Source organism: Poecilia reticulata, chromosome 8, assembly GCF_904066995.2.
Source record: "Poecilia reticulata chromosome 8, P_reticulata-male-v2, whole genome shotgun sequence".
NCBI lineage: Eukaryota > Metazoa > Chordata > Actinopteri > Cyprinodontiformes > Poeciliidae > Poecilia > Poecilia reticulata.
Window position 1 is genome coordinate 6618161 of NC_088837.1, and position 25482 is coordinate 6643642.

Consider the following 25482-nt stretch of genomic DNA (forward strand, 5'->3'; position numbering starts at 1 on the left):
AATGTTCCAACATCTGTGCGAGACTGTATACTAATTTGTATATTACAGTTTAATTTATTTGTACTGTACAGTTCAATGTGGTTCAAAGTAGTTTTGTTAAATTGCTACAAATCAAAAATGGATGCAACTCTAAGAAAAGATATTGTTACTATTGTCATTAATAGTTTGGATGAAAAAGGTAATAAAATGTAAGTTCTACACTTCATTGTCATTCATTGTCCTGTGGTTAATTGTTGTCAGCTTCACTGGAATAATGACTTAATAAATATTAATTGACTAATGATCAAAAAAAGGATGAAAGCTCAAAACTTTTCATCTCAAGGCTGAATTGGTAAAATATTTTAAAACCTCGAAAGAGTCAAGAAGCCTGACAAACTACAAAGAATTTTATTGCAATTAAATGTTTTCTTTAAAACCTCCGACATTGTATGGAGCTAAATTGGGGCCATGAAGCTTGTTCAAAAAAGCTTTTTTGAAACTGAAAGACTAATTTTGAAATATCCATACTTTGTGTCTTTGTTATCTTTTTTGCTTTGTATTGTAAATGTTCTAATTTTCGTGCTAATTTTTATATCTTCATATGCTATGTGCTAGATGTAGAAAACAGTTGCCAATTTTGATTCAAATAAAAATTATTACTATTATTATTTTACTTTTCTTCATTTTCATAGACGTGTTAGTTTTCTGTTTTAACACTTAGTAGTTAGCAAGCCTTTTTTTTTTTTTACTAACATGTTTGCGCCGTTTAAAACGTTCCGCCACCGGGGCGACACTCTCACTATATAATTTTTGGCCTCTGAACAATCTCTGCTATTTATTCAGTATATAATTTTACAGTTCTGATGATGAAAATAATTAATCGTGACGGGTTGAACTTCATCAGATACATGTCGGTAGAATGGAAACATGAAGCTGTGTGCTCCTCTGACTGAGGAAACAAGCGCTGGACTAATTAACGCTAATTACCACGAGTCACGTGACCTTCACTTATAGAGCCACACAAAGGCCTGGGAACGTTGGAGTCAAGAAAGACAGACAAATAATAATACAAATTAAAAGGAGATGAGTTACAACTGCATGAAAGCCAGACTGGTTTCTTTGGTTTTGATATTGATGGAGCTGGGCTGTTGCTGCGTCTCCAGCTTTCAGGGGAAGGAAAAGCGGGTGCAAAACGCACAGCTGGCTTTACCTGCCGTCACCTGCTCAGTCCGTGGGATAAAAGCGGTGTTCGGTCCGCTGGTCACGAATAAACTGCATGTCAGAGGTAAGATCACGGCTGTTACCCATTTCAGTCATTTAATTTAAAACACCTCAAAGTTATTAATAATTAATCTCTTATTGCCCCCCCCCCCTTTTTTTCCCCCTTGGAAATACTCCCTCATAATTGCGTTAATGTTGTCGTTTAGACGTGTCAGGTACTCCAGTCCCTTTAGTTAATTCTAAGGGGTCCTGTGGAGTGAAGGTGGGTAAAGAGAAGAACCAGAACCTCTCGTTTTTCAGCAGATATGACAGCTGCTACGCAAGGATAGAGGTCATACTTTAATTTATTAGAATAAAGAATGTAAAGAAAGTATAACCCAAAACCTCTGTGCATTGCATATTTGACTGTTTTCCCTCTGCAGGGCAACAAAGTGGTGATCCCGCTGCTGGTCCAGTTGACGGGAGAGAACCAGTGGATCAGAGTAAACATCAGCTGTCCTCTGATCAAGAGAAGCAGTCAGAAAACCCAGCCAACGGCGTGTGGGTGACCTCTGACCTAAACATCAACAGGATCCAGTGGATACTGTTAAATTCTTCCCACATGACTTTCTTCTTGTCACACTAAAATCTGTTTAAGCGAACAGTTTTCCCCGACAAACTGGACTGGTTGTACTTGGCTCTTTTCTTCCTCCCACTTTGAGTTAGTCTGTCGCATAAATACCCAAAAAAGTGCAATTAATATTGAACGTCTAGGAATTTTGAGTGTTTCAAAATGTGTAAAATCATAACATTGAATGCTTTGTTAGCTTCTTCTCCAGCTTCCCTCGATGAATGCAATGCTGATGAGTCCCTGCGTTTAAACTGCGGTCACCAAAGCATCACCAGCAGCGCCTGCCAAAAACTGGGATGCTGCTACGACGCTCAGTCTCCCGCCTGCTACTACAGACTTAACGGTAAAAGGAACATTTCACCTGTGAGAGATTGTAGCGAGGAACAAACCCCCTTAAAATTTTACCCAACTATTTTCTTGTGTTGCCTTTTTTGTTCTCTTTTGTTTAGCATGCTCTCTGGACGGACACTTTGTGTTCACGGTCAAGGCTACGGACACCCATCCACCCATTGACCCCGGCAGCCTCATGATCAAGGATCAGCCTCACTGTTTGCCCGCAATCTCAACTTCAGATACTGCCGTCTTCAAGATGGGAGTCATGGACTGCGGCGCGAAGATGAGGGTAACCCATCACGTCTCAACCTGATTTCATTTCCAACGATGTAGAAGAAGGAAGTTCAAACCGTTTCTCCGGTCAGTCATAATGGACAACAATCATATGTATCCGCAAACTCCAAAGTCTCTGTTAGAACGTCAGTATGTTGACGAAAAGATGGATGGAGCTAAATGCTGGATGGACCTGGAAGAAAATCTGGTGGAGGCTGCAGGAAAAAAAAGAACTATGACCCTAAACATTTAGTCCAGATCTAACAAAACTGATTCTCAGATTCTCTCTATCCAGTTTGTGTAAAGCTATTCGACAACCCAAAAGACTGGCAGCTACAACTGCAGCCATATGTGCTTCTGTGGCATTGAATGCCAGTCTTTTCCTATGCACCCTGTTCCTTCCACTTTAAAAATTGGGCCCTACTTATGTTGGTTTTAGTTTAAAATAGTTTCTCACTTTACATGTCCCAACTGACGTCTTTTATGGAGGCTAAAGTATTTGCTTTTCCTTCTAGAAAGAGGGCAATCTGGTGATCTATGAGGTTGAAGTGGAGGAGCAGAACAAAAAAAGGAAAAGACATTCACCCTTCAGGTATTGCTCACCCTTTTCTTTTTCTTCTGGTGGTATAAATGAGCTGATGAGATGTTGGAGTCGTTTTTTTAAGTCTGCAGGTTGAGTGTGAATATGACGAATCGGACCTGAAACATGCAAAAGACTTGAGGTCTTTGTACACCGTGACCAATCCACCGGCTGTAGTGGCACAGGGAGCCATGAGGGTGCAGATGAGATTAGCAACAGGTACCAGGATCTTTTCTTTTTATTTTTTTGCAGCTTCAGCTGCTCAAAACCCATTCCTGACCTACTTCGGTTCCCTTCTAGATTCTTCCTTTACCGCCTTTATCCCAGAAGACCGGCTTCCCCTAAAGCTTCCACCGCGTCAGACGGTGAATGTGGAGATCTCCATCGTCCCTCCGTCCCCTGACCCTGCACTCTCGCTGCATGTGCGAGACTGCTTTGCCTACCCCGTGTCTAAGCACTCTGTGTGGACCCTCCTCCACGATGGGTTAGTCGGGCCTACAATGCATCAATCTGACAATCATGCTGAAACGTCAAAGTGGAACGGTTAATGATTTTTGTCCTTTCCCATGGACAGATGTCCTAACCCTCTAGACACCATGAGAAGCTCTGTCCCTGTGGACAACCAGGGAAAGACCACCGCCTACTCTCAGGTCAGGCGCTTTGATGTGAAGACCTTTGCCTTCTTGGACCCTGATACTGGCAAACCAAGTGTGGAACAGGTACCCTTATCTAATTTTACATTTAGTTTTGGATATTTTTAAAACCTGCTTTAGCCTTTATAAGATTCTATAAGACCTTTTTGATGCTGCCTTAAATTTAACTTAATACAGGGGATTATTGGGAGGTTTTGCAATCAAACATAGCAAATCCTGAAATTTCTGGGGTCCGTTTCTCACACTGCATATGGCTCTCTTAACCCCCGCATGGGCTAGCTTAAAAGTTGTTGGGGTCTTTTGATTGATCTTGCACAGAATACCTCTAGCCTCATATGGCTTTTCAACAGAAATAAACCAACAATGATTGTCGTCAAAGCTAACTCATAATGGATGCAAAAAAGCCAGCTAGCTAGAAGGTTACTGAGGGTATTTTAGCAGTTAGTTGTTGTTGGCTTCAGCCACCAGAACACAGTGAAGATTTCTGTTTGCTACTCGAACATTTGAGAGGAAATGCCAGCAAGCAAAACTACGAGATTAAATAGTCCTGTCACAACAAGATTTGAGATCTGTGATTATCATATTTAAGGCCAACTCTGTTGTAAGAATTTAAGATATTTTAAGTCCTTAATTTTAGAGGCATAAATTGGAGGCTTTTTAAGGATGTGTGGACACCTTATTTTGATGATATAACTATGGCTGCTAGCCCAGACTAGCGGTCCGTGGCTACAATAAGTGAGTCTTATTCATGTTGGTTGAAAACAGTAAATTTCCTTTAGAAATGTTAAAAATACTAAAGTGTAAATAACATTTTTAAGAGTATGAGGTGCATCGCTGCTGAACTAGCATAATTTAATTCCCTCTAAATATAAATACACTTTTAAAGAATATTTAGAGGGAGATAATGCTACTGCAATAAGCTTATGTTACATGTCTAATGAATGCGGCTCTTTTTAGATGTACTTCTACTGTTGGGTGGAAATCTGCACAGAAGACGTGGACTGTGCCCAGCGTTGTACCATCATCTGTAAGTATGACTTTCATACATTTTTTTTTTTTCTGTATTAACTGCGTTGTACCTCCGCAGCATCGGATGCGGAGCGACAGAGAAGGCAGACCGCTCCTGCATCCCGTCAGGTCCAGCTCATATCCGTAGGCCCACTTCAACTGGTCCACGAAAACGCCAACCTGGATGACCTCCAGTGTGGAAAACTGAGCACGGGTAAATATTTCAAATAAAGCGCTCGGCACGTTGCTGATGATTACATCATAATGCAGCTTTTCTTCTCTTTCCCCAGCATTCAGAGTGATGGTGTATGTTCTGTCAGGCGTTGGTGCCGCCCTGCTGCTGATCCTGCTGTTTGCTCTATGGTCAAGCATCCAAAGATGCGGCTGCAAGCAGAGGGCCGACACGCAAGATCACTTTAAATAACCCGAATACGTTCATCTGCATTATTATTTGCAGTGAGTTTGTTTTTTTGTTACTACGGTCCAAGTTTGTTTCAATTCTAAATTGTGTTTTTTGAGGCTTTAGAGGAAATGAACTTCTGTGGCTCTTCTAAAAAAATAAAGTGTATTTCCATTTTTGCTTTGTGCACAATTTCAGCCTTGGGGCTTCAATTATTCAATTATGAAAATCTTAATAAAATTACAGTTGTGAGATTTTACACGGTTTCTAGTTTGAGAGACTCCATAACGCAGTGGCTTTAAGATCTCAAAGGCATCTGACACAAAGAACCTTAACTGTGTCCATTGTTGTACAAAGCCGGTTATCGACTGGATAAATCAATCTGGGTGGAGATAAAGTACCATTTGCAATTAAGCAGGATATAACAAATGTTAAGATAACGGCTCTTATCAGAATAGAAAAACGGTGTATATAGTTTCTTTTTATCTGATTTACAGATTTATGCAAAGATGACTTGGCTCTACATCCACTATCCAACCACAGCCAAGCAAATTACATCACTGCACTCTCCTGCTAATGTGTTTCCTTGACGAGAGATTAGTTTAGAAATGACATCTATAAAGATGTTTGTGTAAAAAATATACTTATTGGAGTTGATGAAAGGAAGTCAAAGTTAAGATCACAGCTCCAGCAGAATGTCGTACACATGAGGAGCCTCTGGAAATTATATAAAGAAGCGGGATTCATAAAATTAACACGATTGATCCTAAACCTGCATTGTTTTTTTGACTATCATATTACATTATCATTTTCCTTTTACTATACTGTGTAAAAGTATATTAAGAGTTCTGAGACTGGACTGAAGCTCTGAGGAGGAGTTGCGCCTCAAAGGCGTAGCTAGGTCCACACAGGCGTGTGGTTGCCACGGGAGATTCAAGGATTGAGCATTATGACAAGCTTTACCGTTCAACTTGTTGCATTAAATCCTTCATTAAAAATCCCCAAAAGTCTTGCTTACTGACAGTTTGATAGCCATGAAAATACAAACGGGTTTATTAAATGAAATTCCAAGGATATGATTCAACTAAACACAGAAAAGCAGTGAAGTGAGTCAAAAGCGTGCGGTTTGCTTCAGTACGGTTTGAACTTCCTCTGCGCTCTCATCAGAGCAATTCGCTGTTTATCCTCCTCAAACTTCCTCCTCAGCTCAGCGATATCTGGGAACGGATCAAAGGGAGAAACAGTTCAACAACTCCTCCACCTCCAACGTGCTCCCTAAGTTCGGCGCCATTAAAGTACGATGGACTCACGTTCTTTCTGCGTGTTCTTGTGCTGCCAGGTGTAGAAGTTCATCAGCTCCTTCCTCCTCCTCTTCCTCGCCTCCCGCTGCAGCGTCCTGTGGTTGGCGGCCTCGGTGTGGGGGCGGGCCTTGGCGCCCTTGTGACTTCTCGTGACCTTCACCCAGCCCTCCTCGTCCTCCTGCTGCTTCTCAGCCTCCTGCCTCTGCCGCTCCGCCTCCTGTGGAAAAAAACGAAGCGTCAATGTTTTAAGTCGCTCGGACGTCGATGGGACGAGCCGTGCTGCTTTTACCTCTTCTTGCCGCTTGTCGTAGTCCTGCATGAACGAGTCGACCATCTGCTGCAGTTTGTCGGGGTGGATGATGGACTTTGTGTACTGCTGGATCCATTCTGTCATGGGGGGAGACGCACCGATCAACACACGCATGTACCAGAAATGCATCCCCACGTTTCACCAAGGCAACAGTGAGCTCTTCTTGATGGGTAGTGTTTGATGCCCCCCCATTTATCAGCTTGCTATTCTTCAATGCAGTTTTGGTTTGCTGTGTTTCTTCTGGCTTTTGTTAATCTTCTAGAGACCTTTTAAAAAAAAAAAATCCACTTCCGCTACTACAAAATAAAACTTGGAACTCCCTTTATCAACTCAGTAAAAACCTTGATGAATGCTATTAAAAACAGTTTACTTATGTCTTCGTGTTTAGTCAGTATGAATATGGTTGAAATTTTCTTTTTCTTTCTCTGTTTCATGATATTGTTCTGTTTTCTGCTGCGTGATAAAAATGACAATTTGTTCTCAAACAGCTTATCTCCTTAAATAAAGGAGAAAAATAAAATAACTGAAAAAAAACATGAATGAAATTTTAGAACAAAATGAATCTATAAATGAGGAAAGTGACAAAATGTGTGGCGCTATCTAAAAGCCTGTTGTGGATATTACAGAAAAACTCCTAAAATGATGATTCCGTGTTGCATTCCCAGTGAAAAACATTTCCGTTTTGGTTTTGCCCATCACATAAAATCTGTTGCGACTATTCAGAGTGTGTTTGTGATGTAAAACGTGAAGGAAAGCTCACTCTGTACTCCAGTCTTCACTGGTTTCTGCTCTGTGCTGACCACCAAGGGTTCATCATGCGGATGGGATTTAGCTGCTGCTATGCTGGAGGAGCTTTCAAACACAACGTAGCCGACTTTGAACCCCTGGAAGACATGAATGGAGACACAATGAACTCAGCTGCTCTTAATATCAGGAGCTGAAGAGATGGGGAAAAACACACAGGCTGACCCGTTTGGCTGCTGGTCTGAAGATCTTGGACAGTTTGGGTCCAGACTCCTGAGAGGAACCCGGGGCATCCCTCAGCTCTACTGAAGCAACAGCGCCAAACTGGGAGAATAAGTCTTTGATGACATTCTAAAAAACAAAACATAACAAAAGAAACAAAAAAAAAAAGGGAAGGGGAAAATGTTAGCCTTTCTGGTTATATATAAAACACTAGGCCTGTTTTTGTTCCAGACTGAATGCCTCACCTGTGAGCAGTACGGAGGGATGTTGAGCACAAATAAAGTCCGATCCTGCGGTCTGTAGGAAGTCTTCTCTGCTCGGACTTTGTGCTCCTTCACGTACAGAGAATGTCGCGCTGCGCTGTCGGGGCTAAACTGTAGGGGCAGAACTGCAGAGAGACCAAAACATCAGCATCCGGAAGCACTTAGTGCTATCAAACTGGTCCGTAAACACTGACTCAAACAAGACACGGATTGGTTAAAGAATACATCTAAATACTGTCCTCCTGGAGTCGATAACTGTGAATAAATTATACGATAGATACCCGCAAATCCTTCAGGAATAACGCACGCCTGTTTCGTAGCATGTTTCTTCTTAGACGGCGCCATGTTGTGTGACCTTTCAACCGGAAGCGCATCAACCTTTCGCTTCCAACTGTTTTATTATTATTATTATTATTATTATTATTATTATTATTATTGTTGTTAAATATATGAGGTGCTGTTTGTGAAGATACACTCAAACATTAACGGCGATATTTTGTGGCATTAAGCCTCTCATTAGGTGAACAGTAACAAATGTTACACCATTTGAAATCCTGTTTATTTTCTTTAAATAGTGCTACATTCCTAGGGAAAAGGTATTCAGTGAGTTGAGTACGAGTTCTGCCTTTTTCCGTATTACCCGAACCAAATTCAGACAGACGCTTCTTTGTTACCATTAACATTTTTTCCTTCACCTCTGCTGCTCTCACTAAAGCTCGGTATGCTAACTCAGAAACCATGGTACATGACCGCCTGCTTTTAAAAACTATTGACTTCTAATGTGCATTGTAGTACGTTCAGTCAGAACATGATTGCACTTTTATTTTTCTGTTTTATGGTATTCTGATGTATGATGTACCACACGGCGTCCTCCTAGGAACTCGTTTTTCCCTCACCTGCTTCCTCGAGGTCACTTGTTTCAAACTCAAGGTCCGGGGGCCAAATATGGCCCGCAGTAGCTTTTTTGTGGCCCTCCAGACTCCAAAATTACATTATTAAGTCCCTCCAGTTTTTCTCAATTCTGCAAAATTCACACAAAATCAACAAATCCCCACATTTTGTCTGGTTTTACCTACATTTTTTTCTAAAAATTGGCCAAAAACTAAATTGGCCAAAAACTTTGGGCTGAAGTGTCTGCTGCCTCAGTCTCACTTGTCTGGCTGCCTCAGTCTCACAAGTTATATCTGTGACCAATATGGAGATTAATAAAAAGTCACATTTAACATCATATATTAGTGAAAATATTGTAAAAGTTTCTTATAAATATTTATACATTTTCACCACAAAATCTGAGATTATGAAAGTAAAAAAAAAACACACTGATCAGTCCTGGAGAGACTGATCCGTGTGAAAAGATGTTCAATATAATTTAATTCTAAGAAGCCCTTATTGAATGCTGAAAAAGCTATTTATTGATATTTTATCAATTTAATGGGTTCTATCGATGGATTCAGGGACAACCGGCCCTTTAAGAACATTGAGATTTTTGATACGGCCCAAAATGAAAATGAGTTTGATACATGCGTGTTTGAGTGCGACATAAAAATGTTGAACCACAAGAATATTGGTGGGAAGTGTTCCTGGCGCACTCTATGCATCTTTGTGACTTCTAGTTAAAGATGTAAAGATATTAAAAATCATAAGTGTACAATATTATAATATTACTGCTCAGTTGTTTTTAGAAGATTTTTATGCTTTTTTTGTGATCAAATCGACAGGGGGAAAAAAAAGAAAAGAAGTTACCCTTCAGACTAGATCTACAAAGCTAAATATTTAATGGCAACATTTCACAAACGGATCCGACAATCCCAACTGACAGAGCAACCTAAAAGTAGTTTACAGTCGTTTGATAAACAGAGTGTAACGTGTACTACCACAAATTATGTTTAATTCGGCTCCAAAACCTAAACACGCATGACAAAAAACTTGTTACAAACAGCACTGAATTCCACACAAACTGGAAATCCAATGGAAACATGGTACTGGTTACTTCCTGCTTCTGTGTTACATGTAGCAATTATTTTTTTTACAAGCAGAACTGTTAGATGGATTCAATAGGTCCCAAGGTGGGGAGGAAGGAAGGGTTGCTAAAGAAACCAGAAATATCCTGTAATGATAGATCCCACTGTGATGGACGTCCTAATAACTAAACACACAGTATGTGTGCGTTTCTTTAAATGGTGTTGATTCCTTAGAACAACTTCGGTTATCGATTATTCTCTTTTGGAGGCTGCAGGTTACTGCAGCGTAAAAAAACAAAAAAACAAAAACAAAATTGATTTCATAAAAGAACGCAGCCCACACTCCCCCTTTATGCCGACTCAGAATATCAAAGCTTCTTCATCTGGTCCAGGTAACATCTGATGCACAAAACCAAAAACAGAAGATGTTGATCATCTGTTTTGTCCTCCCCTTGTTCCGAGTACTCAGTGAAATGAAATGTGTAAAACCCAGTTTCATCAGAGACTGCGGACGGCCTGTATCTTGATGCTTCTTCTATATCTTGATGCGGAAGGCGGTGGTCTGTGAGCTGGGGGCCTCGGTGGTGGTGGACTGCGTGGTGGACTTGAAAAGAGCTTTGAGGATGGTCTGGGGGTCCACTTCGGCAGTGGGCTGAGAGGAGGCGCGCTGGCCGCTGGGACGGGACAGAGAGGGAGGGAGGCCATCTTTCTTCGTGCCGCCGCCGCCACTGCTGCCAGCGCCCGGGGTGTCGCTGAGTCTCCTGTAGGACAAAAATAAAAATACAACAGACCGTCTCTTTGTCTTCGTCCGCCTGCACAACTATTTACATCGACTTATTTAATTCCAGAGACAACTTAGGAACTAGTTCATGAATTTTGTGACACAACAGTTTCCAAATTTTAAATCTGAATGGTTTGGCTTGCCTTTTGATTTCACTCCATCTACTCTGATGCCCTGAAATAACATTTCATAGCTGTGTTAAGAAGCCCCTAATTGGTTGAGCAAATAATCTCTATGAAGGCCTCAAATGTAAAAATAAGCAATTTATCAATGAGTCACATTATAAATTAAAACCAGCTCAATAATAATTTATTGTTTTCCCGTTTTCTCTCCTTCTACCAACAACTGGATGAGAAAAGTCTTCAGTCTGGTCCATTACTTTAACTAGCCCCTTTATGGTTTACAGAGACTTCATCATTTATTTTATTGGTTGCCATTTTTACTTATTTGGGTATTTAAAATGCCTTCCAGTTCTGGTGTTAAATGTTCATTAGAATTTAAAGTTTATTGATCTTTGAAATAGTATTTATGCATTATTATGCCATTGCTATTATATTACTTGAAAATGGTCTCAAAACAACATCATTTGTTGCAATAACTTCTGGGACAATTTATCGTCCAGCAAAGTTTGCTGGTGTGACAGGCCAAAAGGTTCTGCATTACTTTAAGAGCATCTCAAATAAAAATGTTAACTTCAGGTAAAATGGACCTCATGAAAACATCCTATTATTAACTGAGTGCAGTGGAAGACGAGTTCTAGTAAAGTGGGTGACTCACAGTAGGATGGGCTGATCGGAGGTGATGACGGTTCCCTGGATGTGAAGGTTGCACTTCATGGGTTGGCCTGGTAGAGGACGACAAACAGAAATACTCAACCAAAATATCTCGGCTGCAGTAGCTCTAGAACCAACGGGTTTCAGAACCGTTTCTATTAAACTCACCGTCCAAGCAGCGAGTGTTGTACTTCCTGTATGCGCTGACGGCGTCCTCTTTACGGACAAACACCACCTCGGCTACGCCCACCTTCACCAGGCGCGCTCGCTTCAAAGCGCCGCACACGCAGAACAGTTCCTTTTTGGACAAACAAGCAGGAGCGCCGTGCTCTGATTTAGACACCGAGCATGTTAAGGGACGACAAACGGAAGAGAGTGGAGTGAAAAACAGAGGGATGGACTCACCATTATGTCCTCCTCGCTGACCCGTGGGTGAAGGTTGCTCACCGTTATTTTAGTCCCCTCCAATGGGCTGAAGGCAGGCTAAAAAGACAGAAAAAACAAACTGTGTACAACTTACATACTTCTTAAATGTACCGCATTACAGTCATGCGGTTTTGCGACCTTAACGGAGTCGTAGAGAGAGAAAGAGATTTATCAAACTGCAAATTGAATTAAGAATCACAGCACCGTCCTTCCTCCGTCAGTTGCTGTAGTTGAGGAACTACAGAGGTTTGTGAATAAAAAATAAATAAAATTCTATCAAGATTAAAATCTGCATATGCAGGACTCAAGGAAAGATTTCACTGTAACAAGATATTTAATCTATCAAGATAATTCAGTAACATTTGAAATGTCTGTCTGCCAACATAAATGTCTTGGGGGGGGGGTTTCTTCCTCATCCGTGGATATTAAAATAATAAGTTATATGTGACCCTTCTTAGGGAGATGAAAAATGAAAACCGCCTCTGTTACCATGGTAATCTAGCTAGACTTGAAGGGATCCACTTTGTGATGGAGGAAACAGATTTTTCACTCAAACTTGTGGCCAACTCACCAAAAAAAAAAAAAAAAAAAAGCCTCACACTTTTTAAAACACATGATACAATTTTCTTTTAATGTTTGTTGCAACTTAGTCATGATACATATATTTTTCTCCCCCACAGGAAACGTAAATCAGACACCATATTGGTAAAGTGAAGACGAGCCAGAGGAGGACGACGACGGTGCGAGAAGAGAGCAGTCGTGTGGGCACCAGCTGCGGTCGGTACCTGTGGAGGAGTTGGCGCTGCGGTGCTGGTCTCCGCTGCGCTCTGCTGCAGAGTCCTGGACACGGGCTGCAACGCCGCAGCAGAGGAACGAGCTGCCGCCGTGCTGGTGTTGGGCCGGGTGGGGGCCACAGGGACCGGGGGCCGCGGGGCCGTGTAGGCATCGTTTTTAACCACCTTAGTGATCGGGGCCGGCATGGAGAACATGGACCCTGTGGGGCCGGTCTGTGTGAAGTTGTTTTTAGGATTATTATTTCTGTGGGAACCACAATATCAAAATGCTTAAGGAACTGTAAGACCGTCTCACCCGGGACTGCAGCATGTTGTTGGCGGTCGTTATCTTTATCTGTTTGCTGGCGATGCTGTCGAGGTTACTTACAGCAGGCTGAGAGGAACAGATTTATTTATTAAGCAGCACATTTTGCACCCGTAACTAACGCTGAAGATAAATAACATCTTGTATTGTTGAAAATGAAAACAGATGTACCTGCGTCATCGCACGGATTCCACCTAAAGTCCCAGCTGGACGTTGCTGAAAAGCGAGTCGGTAATCGTTAAAAGAGCTTGATCGTGTACTTTTAAGACTCATCAAAACAAGAAGAAGAAGGAAAAAAAAAAAGAGCGTTCTGCACCCTCACCTGGATGGTCTTAGTTATTTTTAGAGGCGGCTCCACAGCTGTTTGCATCTGTGTTCCTCCGATGCTCCTCTTCAGGCTCAGCCTGTCGCGGGCGTCCATTACTCGGACGCTATTGCTCAGCTGCGGTGTCGCGCCGACTCGGGGAATCAGTCCGTGTATGGTAGTGGTGAACTGCCTGGCGTTCGCGCTGGCAAGGTTGGTGCCGGTTTGTATTTGAATATGTGGTACGGCGGTCTTGCCTTGCAGCTGTTGCGCGATCGCCGCCTTTAGTGTGGTCTGCGCAGGGGAGCCGAACTGACTCTGCACCTGCTTGCGCGAGTTGATCATCTGCCGGGCGTCCTGCACGCCTCCCGCCGCCGCTGCCCCTCCCCTGCCGCGGATTTTGAACCGAGCATCTTTCTGGACCAGCTTCTCTCTGGCGTCCTTCACTTGAAAACCTGGGCAGAGATGGAAATCTTAAATCTTCAGCTGTTCGTCTTGTTGTTTAGACTCAGAGGCACGATAACCCCTTACCTGTTCCTCCTCCTCCTCCTGCTGCTCCTGCTCCTACTCCCCCCAGGCGTTGCCTTGCATTGTTCAGCCCGATTTTTTGCCTGGCGTCAAAATTTTTTCCATCTCCCAACCCAAGCCGTCCGAACACCGGCCTAGTGGACACAAACATTATGTAAATCTAACAGAAAAGCTATCAGCAGGTCAGAAAAACAGAGACGCGTTGACTGACAAAGGGATGGTTGGGACAATCAAAAATAAAGAAAAGAAAAAGAGACTATGTGAAATAGATGGAACTGACATCATCAACTCACTGATCGGCAATCAGTGAGTTTGCTGATCAATGAGTTGACATATTTTCCTGTTTTTCTGCAGTTTTGACTTTACAGATTATAAAAAACTGACAAGACAAATAAATAAAAGGTCTGGATCTACACATAAAGCACATTTAAGTTCATAAGTTGTGATTTTACTCACGTGGTTAATCGCATAAAGAATAAAATCTGGAAAAGAAAATATTGCTCTACACCAATCGCTTATCCAGACTGGGAAAAATTATTTTAATTCAATATTTTTTCCAGACCTCATGGCGCAACTCAAGCTTTAGATTTTATCAAAATTGATCATTTCAATTTAATTGCTCTTGTCCAACTAGATGCTCTGTACTTTTTGTTAGAGGGAGTGTGAATGTTGAATGTATGTATATTTCTAAAACTGCAAAAATAAAAAGTAAAAAATTTTGAAATATAGTGCAATTTTATTGTACTTAACTTTACCTTCTAAAACAGCGCTAGAAATGTACATTCAGACTGACTGTCCTCTACAATGTTTGGATGTAATTTAAGTGCGTTTGTTTAAATTAACAGTGTGCAGTGGTTACATTTTAGAAAGCGATTAATGTTGATATAGCTCGTATACAAACAGAACAGAGGCTGTAGGAGCCACATTTCTTGAAGAAGTGGTAGAATAATCACAATTCGACGTAAAGAATAAAAATTAGGAGAGGTATCCGAAAGGAGAAGATAAAGGCAAACCGCAAATTAAATGTGACGCAATAATGTGCTAGTGGGCTTTTATTGCAGCCACCAATACATTTAGGTGTTACACGTTGGATTACGTCGTGTTTTGTCAAACTTAAACGCTTCATTTCTAAAGGCCTCCTGCTAGTGGTTGCTACTTAGCTTAGCGTTTAGCATACCGTAGCTGCCACACAACAGCTAGTGAACTGCAGCTTTATTTTAATGGTGTTCTTTCACATTTGCACCAAAAAGCTTCACAAATCCTTCATTAATAGAATTTAAAATTCAACTGCACTGTACGTACCGTTTAGGTGGAGGTTTTTGGTTAATACCGCGCCGTCGTATAACTTCATCCAAAGAGACGTCTGCCATTTTCTCATACACTATTACCTCTGAGTGTGCGCGTCACAGAAGCTTTTGACAATCATTATGGACACCGCTTTAGACCAAAAAGGACGAAAATGAGTCTCTGTGGACTGAAAAAAATATTTAGACTTGGCAGTTTTATTCCTTTGCCCATCATGAGCTTTAACATTAAGAATACCATACCTTTAATTGCTAAAATCGATCGTTTACTATTTTATAATCTGTTATTAGTTACTCTCGACGAAATCCAAAAGAATTTGGATTACCCACAAGGCTTTGCGCCTCTTTTTTGATAAATATATACGTTTTTTAGGCAAATAGATTGTTTTATGTTTATCAGAGTACATTGTTTTTAAATAATATAACTTCGTCTATTGTAAGATATTCGTGTAAACATAACTGCTCTCCAGTCGGTCGCCTTCATTCCGCACCCTGACTGAGAACGCCATGGCAAGATTTCTAGAGCTGCTAATCGACATTCTACTGGCTATGCCTTAAACTGATGAGTAAGGAAAATAACGATGCGGGGTGACGCCCGTATCCTCGTTCACAATACGAGAGGAATTTTTGAAAGGGCATAGGTCTGCCTGTTTAGGTGACTCGCCTACTTTGCGAGATGCCTTGCGGGACCAGGACCTTCCCCGACCCCAATTCATGTGAAAAATAAAACAAGGAAAATGAAATTTTACAGAAATCTTATATGGATATATTAATCATGGCAACTCTTACAGCTCACTTTGCTAGAATGACAAAAACTCTAAGTCCCATAATGCAGCTGGGCATCAGGACCCAGAAACCAGATCAGCAGCTGTCAGCTGTTGTTTCACATTTCAAATAAATTATTTATACTACTTAAAGTTTGATAACAGAATTTAGTCTTCTCATTTCAAAAGGGGAAATTAACACATAAAGGCTACAGAACAATACGACTGTAATTTTTTACATGGATTTTGTAATAACTACAAAAGGATTTACATGTTTTACTTATGTAATTTGAATGGAAAAACCCCACAAATTATTCAAGCAGTCTGTCTTACATTCCCTGGGTTATTTGCAGGACAAAACGCGCCGCACTAGCCTCAGGGGAAAAACCCCAACTCCCAGAATGCATTTGGGCATAACTGGTTGGTTTCAGCGCTTGCTTATCGTCCTCGCTGCTCTGCGTCGGTGTCGAGAGGACCAACGATGGCTGCAGCTCTGTCCCGTGCCCTCAAATTGCCTGGTGAGATGTGCGACAGTTATTCCTCCTTATTTCATAGACTGACAGAAAAAGAGAGAAAAAGCGACAGGTCGCTAACGGTAACACTATAAACTGTTTGGTGTATTGTCCTATAATTATAGGCACGACGAATGTTTGGTTCATTCACTGGTTTTATTAAGCGTAAACTGGTCTGTATCATCACATTTTTGTGATTAATGACGTTGCTACATATGGCGAAACCAGTTTCTTTTTCAGTCATTCATTTAGCTAACAGCGAGCTCATGTTTACCCGGCGGAAAACCTGCTGCTACGTGCAGAATTAGGACATAAGGCACCGTTTGTAAAACGGTAGCACACAGTTTTACAAACGGTGTGCTACCAAAAAATATCTATAATTTAAAAAAAACATATATATATATATATATATATATATATATATATATATATATATATATATATATAATTAACATTCGTTCAATATATATAATTTTATTGTTGTTTTTATTATTATGTTATGGCTCTATGGTTAAGATAGTTTCAGACTGTTTAGCTTCATCAACATCATAAATAAAGTATTTAAATTCAAATATAGACGCGTGAAAAATAAACAAATATGCAAATAATGCTAAAAATGAATAGAATTTGCTTGATGACAGTGGTGACAGACTAGCTGGAGGCAAATTTCTGCAGAATGGAAAAAAACAGAGTTTCTACACTCAAAGGTACTACTAGGCTTCTCCACTAACAGGAAGGAAAATTATTCACACACACACAAAATATATATATTTATTTTATTTTTTTCTATATTTTTGTTACGAATAAAATAATATTCATATTCAGTCTTCCTTTGCTTTCCTAAATAAAAGCCAACTACAGAAGCTGCCTAGTAAGTAAATAATTGAATTTGTGTTGTTAATATCAGTATGAATTTCTTTGTTGTTCTCCAACAAACAAAGAAACCTAATCATGAACAAACCTCATCATGAAGGCCAAGCAACAACAGACAGGAGGTTGTGGAAACGTTTAAGGCAACAGTTGGTTATAAAAAAAGCAAAAAACTTTGATCCATTCTCAATTATACAAAAAAGTGAAATGTATGACTGCTGGCCTACTAAGAACATCTGCTAGCATTATATGAGTGGCCATGGTAACCCTGAAGAGCATACTTCCTTGGTTTTATGAGTACTCTGTGTCGTCATAGCAACAAATCCAGTTTTGTTCTTGTTCCTGCAGGGAAGAAGGGCTCAGAGCTCGGGGAGTACGACCCTCTCACCCAGGCAGACAGTGACGACGAGAGTGAAGAGGATGACCTCGTGCTCAACTACCCCAGAAACGGCCTGGGCAGGGACGGCTGCCTGGCCCCGGGCTCCTCCAAGACGCGCAACGGGAGGTCGGGAAGGCTCATCGGCGCCACCGACAGGGCACGGGACGACGACGAGGAGGAAGAAGAAGAAGACGACGACGACCAGTGGACGGCCCAAGTTTCCGGCAAGCCCAGAAGGACTCGGGGCGACCGGAAGGGCGGCCAGTACTGGAGCCGCGGGGAGCTGGGGAACGGGGAGGACCGAGGAGGAGGAGGAGGAGCCGGGCCGTCTGGGGCCGCCGGGCTGGGCTCTCACATCTCTGAGGCAGAGGAGAAGAGGAGGAGAGCGAAAAATGTGATCCGGAGCGCGTTTTTCCTGGTGCCTCTCGTCTGTGTCATGTTGATCGTGCTGCTGTGTGCATTCCTGGTTCCCTGCCAGAAGGCAGAGCTGGAGAAGAAGCTGCAGTGGGAACGAGCGCTGGGAGACGCAGGAGGTAAAGATGACCCAGAAATCTGCAGCTTACAGTCAAACATACAAAAAACGCTAATTAGCTGGTCGGCAAATCAGGGCAAAATAAACACCTAAAGCAGCACTTAAGCCTTACAGAGGAGTCCTGCTGTCTAGACAGCCATGTCTCCTTTTTATATTTAGTCGCTTGTGATTATACAGCATGGTTTGTTTTTAACTGCATCCGACACAATGCTTCACATAAAATAAAACCAGCTTCAGCTAAAGCAGCTGGTGGGTTTAGCAGGAGAAGGCTAACATTTGTCCTTGGTTATTGTTCAGGCGTCACTCCGCCTGCGCTGGCTTTATGGGACGTTGACGGTGATTCGGTGGAGGACGTGCTTCTGGGTGTTACTGAATGGACAAATGGCACGCATGCAACACAAAGGAGCAAAGGTAAGCTCTGTGAAAAGGATGTTTCGGGTTTATTTTTATTTTTTTCCCCCCTCTAAAAGGATTTTATTGTTCCAGTCTACAGCGCGGTGGCCGTCTGCGCCGTCAGCGGCCGGGTGCTGTGGAGGGAAGTCCTGAACGAGCCGGTCATGTACCTCCAGTGCGGTCTGCAGCTGAGCACGCAGCCGTCGCCTGTTTGCCTCATTATCGGAAAGTCCAACCTCATGGCGGTCAACGGCGCCACAGGTTAGCATCGACTTCGTGAAGCACCAACAAATCGCCTAAGAAAAAAAAGTTATTTTTGTATTTCATCATTTTCTGAATCCCACAAAGTATAATGTTTAACTTGGATGTAAGATTTTCAGAGTTTGGTGGGCACCCTTCTCCTAATCTTGCTAATGCGCCAACAGTGCAGCTAATTTTTAGCTTAGTGCTTTACTGTTTTTGCTAACTTTGAAAACGTCTAGCGGACTTAGCATCCCCTAAATTATATTTTCAATATAAAATCTAAAGCAGTAATTTTACTCGGCTGCTTTGTAAAATCTTCAGTTTCATGAACTTCGACATCTGTGTTGAAGTTTTGGTTTTCAACTTAAGATTTCTTCAACTAGTTAGATGTTTATATTCATGCTTTTATTTTGAAATAATTTTCTCTCCTCACGTTTTTCTGTCCTCCCCACATAACTTTATTAAAATAAAAAATGCACAGTCGAGAACAAGATATAAATACGTATACCATATCTAAGGGAATTATAGAATATGTAAATTACAATTGATGTTATTAATTTTATGCTCGGTGGTCGTAATCTTTCAAGGAAGTTATAATTTGACTTTAGCATTTAAAATTTAATTGAAGGACTCGGCAGACATAAGAAAATCTGGAAATTATTATTTAATTACTGAGGACTATAATATAATAAATATTAGATATTTGTTAGTAAATAAATAGAAATAGTGCTTGAGCTCCTAATAAAATGTGATCAAAGATGTTTTTCTCTCTCTCTTTAGGGAGGAAGTTGTGGTCAGTCGCCCTTAGAAACATTGAATCCCAGGCTGTGGTGCTTCCTGACCTCCAGGGCGACTCCGTCCCAGATCTGCTTCTAGCTACTCTACCTGCTGATGAGGTGAAAACATGCCAACCGTTTGACTTTTTCACATTCAGCTTTCATTTAATTTAAAATTGAGTGTAACTGTAAAAGATTTTTCCTATTTCTTCCTGTCATTGTCCCAGATTCTTATATCTCGTATCACTAAACGAAGTTGGATCCTGACGGTTTTGCTTTGATTTATTTCTGTATTAACGTGCGGTTTTTTAAAATATTCATTTTCAGAATCTGGATTTATCGCTGACTCTCATCTCTGGACAGACGGGAAAGAAAATTGGAGATCCTGTCCCCTTCAACCTCAGAGGTCAAGGAAAGCTCATTGGTCCGTTGCTGCACGAGACCCAGCATGGAGCGTACTACATCCTGTTTGGACTGGGTGAGGCAGAGCGAGACCGGACTCACAGCCACAGCTAAACCCATCGAAACTGACTGAGTTCCACTTTCATAATCTAAACCGATATGATTCATCGTGTCTCCAGGTAACGTCCAGGCCATCTCTCTGCAAGACATCTATGTTGGTGCGTTGCCCGAAACGCGTTTTGTTTTGAAGAAGGATTTGCGCTGGGAGAACATGAAGAACGCCTCTTCCTCCTCCTTTATCTCCATTTACAGGTACGACTCGTAAATGGAGAAAAAGGAAGAACTCTTAAGGTTTTAAGATAAACTCCCCTAAAAGACAAAAAAAAAAGGGAAAAAATCCAGCTCTAATTTGAGAGCATTTACATATATTTGAGAAACATACAGGAGTCATGTATTTACGACGGCGTATTATGGCCATCATACATAGAAAAAAGAAAAAGGAGTAAAACACAGAAATTGTAAGATTAATCGTAGATTTCCTATGGTGGAAAATTGGGAAATTTCTGAGTTTCAAAAGTCTAAAATTGTCAACTTTTGAAACTCAGAAATTTCCAAGATTTTTACTAGAAAATCTCTGAGAATTATCTCAAAATTTCAGTTTATTTCTGCTTAACTTATTCCTTTGCTTTCTACCTACAATGGCCTTAATACGCATTAATCCATATTCAAGACAACGAAAGAGTGAACTCACTTTTTGCTGTGTCGTTTTTCTTTTTTTTTTGTTTTGTTTTAGTGGCTCAGAGCGTGTGGAGTTCCTGCTCCCCCTAGTGGCCGGTTTTGGGAACAACCGCAACAGTCTGGACTCGGTCTCCAGCCTGAACTCGACCAGAAGTGACTGGGTGTTGTTCTATGGGGCCAGCACGCTGTCCGTGCTCAGACAGCGCGACTTACACAAGCAGTGGACTTTCAGCAACGCTTCGATTCACAGGTCGCACACCTCTGAGTGTCTGAGCAGCAAAAAACGATGAAACATTTCAGCTTCTGTCAATACAAATTATTCTGAAGCTATTCAATCTTACAGGTTGACGTTACATTTTTTTCTCTCCACAGTGAGCCAGCTTTGGGTCACTTCGACAGCGATGGAGTTCTGGACCTTTTTGTTCAGCATTCAGCAAACGGCATCATGACGGTAAATATCTGCTTATCTGACTCTTTGGTGATGTCATACGTTTTCTTCTTTGTGTAAAACATGCTTCGACTCAGACTCACGGTTTTCCCGCCCTGCTCCTCGTCCGCCAGGCGCTGATCATTAGCGGGGCGAGCGGGACGCCCCTCTGGAAGGCTGAGTTTGTGTGCCCTCGTCTGGTTTTGGAAGCGTCCGCCATATCGACCTCGACCGGCCAATCGGCCTTCCTGTTCTGGGCCAGCGAGCCAATCAGAGCACAGAGGAACGTTCCCAGGACGACGGTGAGTCTCTACAGCCGAGACTGAGCATCTGCTGGAGGAATAATAAAAACGGTGTGTTTGTGTGTGTGACTTGTGGCAACCTGTGTCCAGATGGCGCCGGGCGTGGCCGCAGCGGAGCCGCTCATCAGGAAGCTCTTCCTGCTGCATCCTGCGCATCCTGCAGCGCTGCTGCAGCTGAGCAGCACCACGGACACAGCGGTCACATCTGCGGGTGAGACAAACCGAGGCAGTTCAGCATTTTACTTCGTTCTTAGGCTGATGCTTTAAAATGAAATCATTTGCAAATTTGTAGACGTATTCATGCTCCTTTTGAAAAATAATTTTGTCACAAAGAGGCATTTTTGTCCTCAGTCTAACTAAATAGAACTAACTTAGAGCTGCAAATATTACATAAACTTTTCAAAAATATATATTTACGTATTTTGATAAATATCCACTGCAGGAAATTTGTTATGTTTTTTTTAAAGAATAACTATTTTTGCTCCTATTTTTTAGGTTTTAAAAATAAAGAAAAACTTTTCTAAAAAGTTTCATGTTCTTAAACATAGTTTCCATCGTAATAACAAAAATAGCTTTTGATGTAGAAATGACAATTATTCTGTGTAAAATAGCTAAAACCTGCATTTGTTTTTATATCCATTTCTGAAACTGTTTCATAATTTTTAGTCAAAGATTTTAAGGACCATTAAAATCCACCTGTGGCCCCGGAGCCGCAGGTTGCAGACCCCTGCACTATAGTCATAAACCTTTTATACACTTTTATAGTCCGTTTATGACTATAAGCTTTTTACACATTGGGAAAATTTTTTACACATTTTCCCAATGTGTAAAATTGTCACATTGGGATTTTATGTGACGGACCAACACAAAGTAGAACATAATTGTGAAAAGGATGTTTATTTTAAAAAAATAAGTCTTAAAAGTGTGGCATGCTTATGTTTTCCTTTAAAATCCATTGCAAGTTAAATAATTACTAAGTCGAGTCAGTATATACAAAATCCTGTGTGCTTATAAAATGAATATTGCACATCACAGTAAACACACCGACCTCCACTGGAATACATGGTGGTGGCTGCATCATGCTGTGGGGAACATTAAACCTGTTAGAGGCTGTGAGATACTTGAGGCAACAATCCTAATTAAACAACCAGAGCTGAACATTTGGTGTATTTAAACCACATTTGTTTGAGTAAAAGTTAGAAGGGTCAAGTCAAAGTTCAGGTCTGAGGAAAATTGACAAGACCTGGAAAAAACACACAAAAAAAAAACCCGCCTTCAATCCAATTTAACTGACCTTTGCTCCACAATTCACACTCACGTCTATTATTATTTTTGGTTGTGAACGTGAAATCAGTCGAAACTGTTTAGTAGGAATAAAATGGATCGAAAATGTTTCCAGTGTGTGATACTAGTCACTCTCTTTGCCAGTGAGCTACCTGGAGTATCTGAAAGACGCCACTTACATCACCGTGTCCTCCCGGCCCACGACCGGCTCTGGGACCAGCGCTCAGATAGTGGAGAGCACCAGCCTCAAAGCCGCCATCAAGACGGGACAAATCGTCCAGCTGGGCGAAAACCAGGAAACCGAGGCGGCCGGGAAAGTAACAGTGCACGAGGTGAACGCGTTTTTCAGGCGCCTCTCCTTCAAGCCTCAGGTAACTTTGCTGTAATAATATATATATATATATATATATATAGTTATATGTATATAGTCTTTTTTTTATTTATATTTTCATCTATAAACTGGTACAGAGTGATAACTGAATGCTATTTTTGCGTAGTGATGAAGCTTTGCATCGTGTGGAGCCACAGAGCCTGAACGTCATGAGTCGTCAGCACTACTTCTGCACTAAAGGGTCACAATGCATTGAAAGCTGTTTACATTCTGTTAGCTCCATTAAGAAGTTCAACGTTACTGTGAATTTTTTTTTTCTGCGTAAAATGTTTCTTTATGTTGATTTATTTTGTTCTTATTGCAGAGATCGCACTAGACTTTTTTGTTCTCCGTCATTTTGACTGACAGCATGTTCTATTTTTAAACGTCAAATCATAGTCACATTAACATCGGCTATTTAGCCGCATTTTTATGCGGTTTAGTTAATATTCACCTAGTTAAACCGTGAATCCAGATCCCATCACACATCAACGCATCTAACATTTTCTCCTTGACAAAAACCACCGACTGTGACCCCAATAACTTATAATAAATTAACCGACTCCACTTAAATTACCAGCACTTCACCTGCTGGTTTTAAGACCAGCCTCACAAATTCCTCCTGGTCGCATCTGCAGAGAAATCTGCGCTGGTTCATCGGTCAGTTGGATCTGTCCGATTCAAACCGATCAATTGAATTATTTTTACCATGTGCGTCCTGGCGTGCGCTTTTACGTGGATTTTTTTTGTGTGGTTTTGCTTCCCCGAAACCGACAGATGTTACATCTGCCGCGCTCCTCCTGAGCACCGTTCTCCTTCTGGTTGCAGGCGGGTAACGTCTTCCAGCTCCATTTGTTAAAACCGCAGAGTGAGTTAAGTTTAGTTCTTCTCCGCATTGGTTGTGCAGCACTGCGCTTGTTACGGTCTAATTAACTTCTGCACCGTTATTTATTTCTTCAAGATAAACTGCCGGCTCCTCTGTTTAGACTATAAATGTATTAACACAACGTTACATTCTCTTTAGTTTTCTCTGTTCTGTACTGGGGACTTGAATTAAAAACCATTTCAACCAAAGGTTTTGAATGCGTTTCTGAACCAGACTCTCCAAAGCCTCCTGTCCATAACTCTTCAACACGCTGTCAGCTCCCGGTCAGAAAGACGCTTTTAGTTCAGTGTCCATGACATGATATTCAGAAAAGATTTTTGTTATTGATTGATTTCAGTTGCCTCTGCGATGAACTCTTTGCATAAAGTCTATAATGTCTGCGCATGTGCACCAGTCATGGGTGTTAATTATAACCTGTCAAAATGACCAACGAGCTTCAAATTTTCCTGTCGTTTAAAAAAATAACCAAAGATGGAAAATATTCCGTTAACACGATCTCTGTCTTATTGTCTGAATTAACTTATTTTCCTCTTAGTGTTCATTTAACTGATGCAGAACAATTTTATTCTGTAGTTAAAACTTGATTTTTTTTTTTGCTGCTAGAACATTTGAATGCATTGAAATTCTGTATATAGATCTTCCATATTTACTGTTCATGTCTAACAATAACTTGTTGTCATGCAGCTTCTATCATTTAACTTCTCCTCAACACCAAGTTACAATAGCGGGAGTCTGTAAATATTTATTAATGCATATCATTTATTTTCTTTGATCTGTTTTCTAAGGATTGTACAATTGAGCGATGTTTTATTACATGCAGGAATAGCTGGGGGTTTACACAACACAGCAAAGTAAATCCTACCTGTACGCACAGTTAAGCTACTTGTTTGTACGCAAAATGGAGGATGCATTTGCCCTGTTGTATGGAAGGCCAAAGGGGACAAAAAGGCCTGACATTCCAGGTGACTGATGAAATACTTGTATGAGCATTGCTAAGGGGTTATTGGCAACAAACATCAAATTCTGTATGCTTGGAAACAGCACACTGAATAAAAGTGGTACTGAAATTTACTTTTGGCTAATTTTGAGAAATTGTTTTGAAGACAGACGTGAACTTCTGCATATGAATATGGGAAAATCATAGGGAAAGAAACTGAATAATACACTACACGCATAACAAAAAGCTGTTAGCAGCTGAAAGAAACTTGGAGCAGAAAGTTAAATTTGTTACAAAGTTGCTTTTGAACATGCGAAAGTATGTTTAAACTGCTATTTGTTTTTGTGAATATTTAAGAGAGATTTTGTGAGGGAGTGGGGGATAGATTTATTGGGGTGGGAAGTTTTACAATGTCGGATGTAAAACCCAGAACGGGGTAGTAGTAAAAAATTGTTCTCAAATAGGAGTACTGATATCCTACTTGAGAATGGAATTGAAAAAAAATTTTGATCAAATGAATTATGAAGGAAGAGTGAAAAGTATTTGGGCAAATGACAACTCACTTAGGCGAAGCAGATTCTGAAGACAGAAAATA

At 41.0% G+C, this 25482-nt stretch overlaps 4 protein-coding genes, 1 long non-coding RNA gene and 1 other non-coding gene across 6 annotated transcripts; 3 read left to right on the top strand and 3 right to left on the bottom strand.

The window, feature by feature from the left end:
- Positions 1–926: 926 nt before the first annotated feature.
- LOC103468427 (zona pellucida sperm-binding protein 4-like) lies at positions 927–5249 on the top strand. Its single transcript, XM_008415512.3, has 12 exons — positions 927–1264; positions 1407–1531; positions 1623–1740; positions 2007–2153; positions 2260–2432; positions 2932–3008; positions 3082–3215; positions 3297–3480; positions 3571–3715; positions 4607–4676; positions 4737–4871; positions 4948–5249. The coding sequence occupies exons 1-12, from the start codon at positions 1063–1065 to the stop codon at positions 5079–5081; spliced, it is 1644 nt and encodes a 547-aa protein (XP_008413734.1). The 5' UTR covers positions 927–1062; the 3' UTR covers positions 5082–5249.
- An 843-nt stretch (positions 5250–6092) lies between these two features.
- rrp7a (ribosomal RNA processing 7 homolog A) lies at positions 6093–8297 on the bottom strand. The gene is made up of 7 exons (XM_008415514.3): positions 8179–8297; positions 7880–8022; positions 7638–7763; positions 7429–7552; positions 6648–6745; positions 6368–6575; positions 6093–6274 (listed from the first exon to the last, which is right to left on the bottom strand). The coding sequence occupies exons 1-7, from the start codon at positions 8240–8242 to the stop codon at positions 6189–6191; spliced, it is 849 nt and encodes a 282-aa protein (XP_008413736.2). The 5' UTR covers positions 8243–8297; the 3' UTR covers positions 6093–6188.
- A 1358-nt stretch (positions 8298–9655) lies between these two features.
- poldip3 (polymerase (DNA-directed), delta interacting protein 3) lies at positions 9656–15204 on the bottom strand. Its single transcript, XM_008415515.2, has 10 exons — positions 15071–15204; positions 13772–13902; positions 13259–13695; positions 13108–13152; positions 12928–13005; positions 12624–12845; positions 11818–11895; positions 11581–11710; positions 11417–11483; positions 9656–10619 (listed from the first exon to the last, which is right to left on the bottom strand). Exons 1-10 carry the CDS (start codon positions 15136–15138, stop codon positions 10394–10396), a joined length of 1482 nt encoding a protein of 493 aa, XP_008413737.2. The 5' UTR covers positions 15139–15204; the 3' UTR covers positions 9656–10393.
- A 417-nt stretch (positions 15205–15621) lies between these two features.
- Positions 15622–15775, top strand: LOC145552706 (U12 minor spliceosomal RNA). The gene has a single exon (XR_014088837.1). It is a non-coding gene; the product is annotated as a U12 minor spliceosomal RNA (small nuclear RNA).
- A 462-nt stretch (positions 15776–16237) lies between these two features.
- On the top strand, positions 16238–25021 carry fam234b (family with sequence similarity 234 member B). The gene is made up of 13 exons (XM_008415516.2): positions 16238–16354; positions 17567–18130; positions 18427–18540; positions 18616–18783; positions 19546–19661; positions 19869–20019; positions 20123–20255; positions 20737–20931; positions 21054–21132; positions 21243–21410; positions 21501–21621; positions 22839–23065; positions 23192–25021. The coding sequence occupies exons 1-13, from the start codon at positions 16318–16320 to the stop codon at positions 23192–23194; spliced, it is 2076 nt and encodes a 691-aa protein (XP_008413738.1). The 5' UTR covers positions 16238–16317; the 3' UTR covers positions 23195–25021.
- On the bottom strand, positions 18551–21283 carry LOC145552470 (uncharacterized). The gene is made up of 2 exons (XR_014088532.1): positions 21213–21283; positions 18551–18818 (listed from the first exon to the last, which is right to left on the bottom strand). It is a non-coding gene; the product is annotated as an uncharacterized LOC145552470 (long non-coding RNA).
- Positions 25022–25482: the final 461 nt, after the last annotated feature.